The sequence below is a fragment of the Vanacampus margaritifer genome, chromosome 2 (assembly GCF_051991255.1).
Source record: "Vanacampus margaritifer isolate UIUO_Vmar chromosome 2, RoL_Vmar_1.0, whole genome shotgun sequence".
Classification (NCBI taxonomy): domain Eukaryota; kingdom Metazoa; phylum Chordata; class Actinopteri; order Syngnathiformes; family Syngnathidae; genus Vanacampus; species Vanacampus margaritifer.
In genome coordinates this window covers 21,226,541-21,234,040 of record NC_135433.1, presented here as the reverse complement: position 1 = coordinate 21,234,040, position 7,500 = coordinate 21,226,541, and the positions used below count along the sequence as shown (strand labels likewise).

The 7,500-nt window shown below is 39.5% G+C and overlaps 2 protein-coding genes across 2 annotated transcripts in view; both read left to right on the top strand.

Moving 5' to 3' along the window:
- syngr2a (synaptogyrin 2a) overlaps positions 1 to 3,624 on the top strand; it is an 11,138-nt gene extending 7,514 nt beyond the window's left edge. Inside the window, exons 3-4 of the mRNA XM_077555905.1 lie at positions 1,248 to 1,381; positions 1,526 to 3,624. Of these exons, the coding sequence (XP_077412031.1) occupies positions 1,248 to 1,381; positions 1,526 to 1,726 (335 nt within the window). The 3' untranslated portion in view covers positions 1,727 to 3,624. The remainder of the gene's footprint in view (positions 1 to 1,247; positions 1,382 to 1,525) is intronic.
- A 449-nt stretch (positions 3,625 to 4,073) lies between these two features.
- The window catches only part of cant1a (calcium activated nucleotidase 1a), an 11,217-nt gene continuing 7,790 nt past the window's right edge, over positions 4,074 to 7,500 (top strand). Inside the window, exon 1 of the mRNA XM_077555904.1 lies at positions 4,074 to 4,215. The gene's annotated coding sequence lies outside the window, so the exon portion shown is untranslated. The remainder of the gene's footprint in view (positions 4,216 to 7,500) is intronic.

Below are 7,500 nucleotides of genomic sequence, written 5' to 3'. Positions count from 1 at the left end.
ACAATGGCGGATAGCCGTGTCGTAGTCGTTTTGCGCAGCCCTCCTTAGCTTGCTTATGTTTTTGCAGCAAAATATTTTGCTTCTTTATTCCCACGTTCATCAAGCGGTGTCGTACTTGAATCACCCGCCATTGTCACTTCTCTTGTGTTTGTCTTTTTCATGTTGTTTTGATACACGCAAAGCCATGTTTTTTCTGTAGATTGCAATAATGTTAGAAAACAAGTGTTTGGTCTTGTTTGCTGATTCTTCTTCTACGCTTTCCATTAACTCCCTGTGGCTCCAGACTTGGCATATACATTATAGCCGTTAAACGTCCTCAGTGTCTTCTTTTGGACACACGCAAATCTTGAAATGCTGCCCTGTGTACGAGATTTGTTTGAGGAACAAAGTTGGCTTTGTTTCCGTCTGGACAGGGCCTTAGATTTTTTTGGCTTCAACCCCCCCCCTCCCAAAAAAAAAAAAGATAGGACAGGTGGCAAAAAAGACAAAAAACACCTGTTTGGAACATCCCACACAAGAACCGGCTAATTGGGAACAGGTGGGTGCAATGATTGGGGATAAAAGGAGCTTCCCTGAATTGCTCAAGGATTCACAAGCAAATGAGGTGAGGTTCACCTCTTTGTGAACAAGTGCGTGAGAAAATAGTTAAAACTGTCTTACAAGAGGAAAATGAGGGCCACCAGACCCAAAAAGGAAGAGCTGACAGCAAGCATCACGAAAACCTGGGCTTCCAGGACCCCCAGGCAATGCCACGGTCAATCGAGGCAGCGAATAAGGCAAAGGGATTCTCAACCAACTGCTGAAGATTCACAAATCATTTTGAAAATGCCATCCATCCATCCATTCTTTTTCCCCCACGCAAAACACTGAGAAGTATACATAGTAATTTCTTCAATATTATCATTTTTTGACATCCTGTTTTCATGGGTTTTATGAACTGGAAGGCCAAAATATGTAAAAAATAAAATAAAATAAATAATCATAAACAAAAATAAATAAATACTTGCACTGAATTGTGGGCCCCGAATCTATAATTTATGAGGGTTTGACTTTTTGAATGGAACTATACTGCAGCCAGGTGGCCAAAGCATACACTCATGTGAAGGAGCGCCACATTCACAGTCAATCTTCATGATGCACAAACAGTTTTCTATTCATTCTTATTTTTTCCATGATTACATGAAGCACAATATTATATGGAAAAAAAAAGTCACACTATATTTGCCTAAAGTTTTGTGATGTTGCAGCGGCTTGGACGTTCCTGTGGTTCATCTGCTTCTGTGTGCTGGTTAACCAGTGGTCCTGGACCACCAGCCCCGCCGTGCCTGCTGATGCTGCTCGTGCCGTCGTGGCGTTCTCCTTCTTCTCCATCCTCACCTGGGTGAGCCTCCCATTGGCCGGCCTTTCAAAATAGGAACGCTCGAGCCGTCATTTTGAATCTTTAAGAATGTTTGTTTTGACCAACATTTATTTTGCAAAACTTGTTTTTTTCAACCTAAAGAGCCGCCGTACTTTTTCTCTCCAGGCTCTGCTGTCCTATTTCGCCTACGAGCGGTATCGCCAAGGCGTGAGTGACTTGAACCAGCAGTACACGGACCCTGCCGTGGACCCGTCGTACCCCCCGGCCCCCTATGCCACCAGCAGCGGCGGCCCCACCGGCTACCAGCAGTCCCCCTTCTCCCAAAACCAGGAGAATCCTGGAGAGTACCAACCGCCGTCTTACTGAGACGGACATTGCCAAAGTCCAGCGGAGGTGGTGGAGGGTGTTCATATTTTGACAAATTCCTCTTTTCGCTCAGTAGTACATGCACACTTTATTGTGTTGAATTACTCTATTTTAAATTAGTTGCTCCTCTGGGAGGGAAAAGGAGGGCCCCACTGCTTTCTTGGCTTTGTACCAAAACCACTTGAAGTCTAATGCGTCACCCTTAGTACGCAGTATCACAAAGGTTAGAAAAATATCAACAATGTCCCCCCCAAAAAATACTACTGTACTGTTTCTTTTTTTTATAATCACTAAAGAATGGGTTTTGTGCACTGTATATGATTCAATCTAGCAATATTTTAATATTATTTTAAAGTAATTGCTTTGGCTGAGAGTATGTTTTTTTCGGGGGGCTTTCAAAGCAGACTTTCCAAATCTTTATGGCGCCAAGACACGTTAGAAAAATCTCATGGCCAAAGTATTGTCACTGTAGGGCAGAATCTTCACATATCCAAACAACACCAACCTGCTTGAGTTATCAAATAATCACATGGTTTAAAATGGTATTATATCTCCTTGCACACTGACAACACACCACCGACCACACAAAATTAGTACTTCACAAAAGCAAGCAGCTGTGGTTACATAGTCCCTTTTTTTTTCTTTTTCTTTTTTTGTAAGGTCTTAATAGGCGTAAATTAATATGCAGTGTTCCTTCATGGTTGACTGGTTCCTTCTGCACTATTACTATTTTTTTCTTTTACAAAACAGGCTTACTCAATTGTGTCTGTTTTCACTTTTTGGGTCTAAAAAACATCCAGGCATACAAAATTCTCCGACAGTCGAGCGCAATAATAGTTTTTTCCTTCCATTTATTTTCAACATTTTTAATTGGTTAATAATGTGGAAAAAATAAGATGTGGGGACAGAGTAATAGGATTGATTTGTGAAAAGAATATTAAATCAACCATATTTGGACATGGGAAGCTTCTGCCTAGCAATTTTTTTTTATTTTTGTCTCAAATTACTCACAAATAAATCTGGGCCTGTTTAGTTGAACACAAAGCTACTACAGCGTTCCCTCCCTTACTCGCAACTCATTCACATTTGCATATTTATTTTCATATTTGCTGTTGTGCTCTGCCATGGAACTATCTTGACGTGAACTTAGATTCTTTATTTAGATGAAAGCAGTTTTTTGCTGCCATTGGTTTGCATATGTGTGGAAATACAAACGTCACATGTTTTCACTACTTTGAGCAAATTTAGTTCTTAACCACTGTATTCTGATTTTGAACGGCAACAGGTGGATTAATTGTCTGCATTCTTGTGCAGACCACATGTTTCTGTCTGTTACTATATATTGCTAGTATAGATAGATGAACATTATTTATTATAAATAGATCATTTTCAAACCAATCAAGTGAAATTGGATTGTTTTGCATGGCACATTAGTGGTTGTCAAACACTGCTATAAAGTAGAAAGGCCACACATTGATTTCTCTTACCTGTGTTTTTTTTTTTTTTTTTTTGTACGTCAGTCACCATTTGATGACACACATTGACCTGTGATAATGTACTTGTTTTTTTCCACTGTTTGGTGACAGCAGTTCATCCTATCAGGCACAGGGCAATCACGTGATTAGCATGTCACATGACTTAATCTTTTTTGCTTGTTTGTGACAAGTTTGCCTCTTTATTTTGTACTGGCAATGAAAACCCAAACTCAAGTGATTTACCTGCAATTGATTGTCAACCAGTTCAGGGTGTACCACTGTACCCCGCCAACTACCCCAACACAGCTGTGATAGGCTCCAGCACGCCCTCGACCCTTGTGAGGATAAGCAGTTCAGATAGTGGATGGAAGTGCTTTGCACAGTATTCTCTTTGCCAAATAAAAAACAACAGTTTGTTCCTAACCTTTTGCATTCTCGTTCATATCCTCATCCAACAGGATTATGTGCAGGCATCTGCTCCTTGGGCAAATATTTAACTAGTGATTGTCTCGACCTATGTGGTGGAGGACTACAGATCTGCAATGTACATAATGTGGAAGGGTCACTGGTTGGTAATTACTGCACCAGGATTATCTTATTTCTTGTTGGTAAATTTTTGGTTCAAATGAATACGAACTAGGAAAACCGGCCATGTCTGTAGATTGTTTTTTTGCATTTTCAGTTGCTATCCGGGGAAAGAAAAGACTAATGGTCACAAAAATAAATTACATTTTTGTTTCACATTTATATTTTTAATTCGGATTAAAAATGCAATTGATAATGTAAAGAACTGATAACTGATACAAGGATTGTATTTTTTTAAACTCTTTGGGCCTGTGATTAAACTCCAAAATCGTGTATTTCCGAGTGTACCTGAATGCACCTTACTTGGCTCGCATCCCAAATAGTTGACGTCATCAGTCCGTGTCAGGAAGTAGTGAGACGCTGAGTTCCAGTCGAAGGTGCAAGCGAAAGACGAACAAACGTCGACAACAATGACGGTGTGAGTGTGCGGTGAGTTGTTGGCAGAACATGCCAAATGATACCTTTATTATCCTCGTTGGTTCCCGAACGAGCATTTGTGGTGGAACGGTGGGGGGCGATTAGCATCGTAGCTAACAGCTCGAATGTTCTTTTCCCTCATTGTTATTATTACTATTCATTATAATATTATAGTATATATTATATAATTTTATAATATGATATTGTAATATTCAGAAGTACATGTATAAAAAAAACGCGTAAATACAACGTTGGACATATACATGCCAGGGGGTCACGTACATTAAAAAAGCCAAAGTAGTGCAAATAGTCTTTATGGCCTTTTTGTTAAGTGAGCTATTGATTAATTTGATATACTGTATAACCATCAGCCATGAAGCAAAATGTGGCTAGAAAGAGGATTTCGTTTCGGGGGAGGGGCGTTTTTCTTGATGGTAATATCCCTAGGTATACTGTGCTAAAAGTAAAAAAGTAAAAGTAGTATAAAAAAAAAAATCGCACGTGTTGGAGTCTCTAAGGTGATCAGGTGATCGCTCATCCTTGAAATTTGGTGAAATGATAAACAGTGATACTTTGCACAAAATTGTGTACTGTGAGCTCTGTCCATGCTGTGGAATTTTAGGTTAGGGTTAAAGATTGAGACAACAATAAACACACAGAAGTCAACATATTATATATATATATATATATATATATATATATATATATATATATATATATATATATATATACTGTAAGCTGAAATGATCAAGTGAGCACTGAGCAGAAAGCTTCACACAACCAAGCTAACCATAATCACCTCTCAGAGCATATAGGCTGTTGTCAAGAAATTGTAGTTAAAAAAAAATACATAATGGGATTTGAACCCCTGACGTAGCACAAACTAGTGCTAGATGCTAGGTTTGCTGGCCACGGCAAAATATTCACTTTGTTTTATATAAGTATCATTATGAAAGTGTTAGAGTTTGTTTTTGGTTACTGTGTTTGCATTTGTAAAGGTAGAATTAAGATAGGATTAGCCACAAATTAATAATTTTAAAAAATCATTTTTATTTTCTTTGTCTACTAATAGCCAAATTGAACATTTTCCCATTTTAAGTTGTTGTTCTTGTGGCACCCTCCAGTAATAAATCTACCAAAGTCAACTGCTCGAATGATCTGTTTCAGCGCAAGCAAGTGGCTGTTTATCATCACTAATGTGTTACTATCTGAACTCGCTTTGGATTGGGCAAAAGCGTCTTTGTGGAGCACCTGGTGTAGTATTTGACCTGAACTATAATCAATGACAAAAACTTGTTTGTGCTGCCAGACATCTCTCAAAAATCTTTATTCACCCACCTGCGATGATTTTCCGCAAAGTAGAGGACGTAACAAAAAAAAGTTTTTGGGGGGTTGGGGGCAAGCCACCACATATCCCACCCTTCTAAACACTTGTTAACTTGGTAAATATAATAAGAAAAATAGCAGCATAGATAAAGAATACAGTAAATCCGGGAAAGGTGGGGGGCGTTGCAGGTGAGCAGAGGGGTGGGGGTAATAAACTCTGAAAAACCCGTGATATAGCAAGATACAACCCAAGATGAAAACCCCGTAATATATGAATTTTGAACCCAAATACAAATCCGTGATAAGTGAACTGCGAATTAGCGAGGGGCCCGTGTATTTCAGTCAGACAGAAATGTGAGAAATGTACTTTTGAAAGGTTGAAATAAGAGGATTTTGGAATATATTACGTTAATGAAATGGCTCGATCAATGGATTATCAAAATAGTTGTTGATTAACTTGTTAAGCAGTTAGCTGTTGATGTATTTTTGCACCTTTTTAGTACGTTTATCATTTGTCAGCCTTAAGTCAAGACACTAATACAAGCCAGTCCCTTAGTGTTCATGTGACGTTCATCTGAATTTTCACTGTTTACTTTTCAATTAACAATGCAGATAGTGAACCTGGTGTAACAGCAAACACACATGTACACGTCTACTTTTTAATTTAGCACACACACTCACAGCAGCTATAGTGACGGTAAATCACTTATTTTCAACTTATCTGTATAGAAAAACAATTCTGTGGAAGTCGATGCAAGGTAATGGTAGGAGCAAATAGTATCAGAAAAAAAAACAAGCAAATGTCAGAAGGGTAAAAACAACGAGGAAAACTTGTTTTGAATGTCAATTAGTTTTTTCTCTAAGCCAGTTGTTTTCAAACACCAAGGTTCAGTGAAAACATAGCTTGTCAAGTACATCAAACACAAATATGAAATACTTTGGGGCCAAGTGTTGATCTGAAACAGGGCAGGAGTTTTATTCCTAAAAAATGATTTGAACAATGTAAGCCATTGCCACATTGTGCAAACATTGCACTTAAAAAAAAAAAAAAAGCACTTGAGTAATTATTTCAAAAAAATGGAAACTGCGATTATAATTTCAGGCCATATTTACCACCTCTCTTTGTGTACTTAAGCATATCAGTGTTGAGTCTGTTGACTGTCGTTCCCGTCTGCCCTGGCTGATTACACGGCCGTGCTACTACTCCGAGGGTTGGTCCGTTCACAAGCAGGTTAATAATAACGTTTTTCATGATGTGCAAGTAGTGCAAAGTTTGCCCCCACTGCAACTTGCACCTTTGGACTGGGCCATGATCCTTTAAGTGTAGTTAAAGTTCAACAGCATCACACTAGCCGGAGAACCCGATGCAGGCTGAACGGTCCGCTCGGAGAAGACGGACAGGTAAGCCCCTTTGTCCCAGCACAGAGGTGCTTTTCATGGGGGCCGTAATGGGCCGCTGTTCTGCCCAGAGGGCCCCCCTCTCCTCAAAGGCTCTTTCATTGCTGCCTAGACCAACGCAATTTGCTCTTCTGAGGAGCCTGACGGTTCTCGTCGACAACTCGAGACGCTTGGCGCCGTTGCTCTCGCACGTGACGGCAACTTGCTTTTTTGCTTTTCTTTGGCTTTTTTTGTTGTTGCAACGCTACGTGTGTTAAGAGAAGAAATAGAAGTCAACAGTAATATTTGTCGCATACAGATTAAAGAGAAGGTTTTTGATTTACATCGATTCACTTTTTTTTGTAGGTGGCATTTAAACTATAGCTGTGTTTCCTCTACAGTTGTCACAAAATAGAAGCGATATTTAGGGGTGCACCGATCGATCGGCCGGCCTGATTCATTGGCCCCGATTTCCTTCGTTTTGGGGGATCGGTGATCGGCCAATCCCTTAAATATAAACCGATCTTTTCCATCTCATCTCCTTCCTCAGAGGTCTGAAAAAGTCAGCCACTGTCCTCTTCCGCTGAGATGACT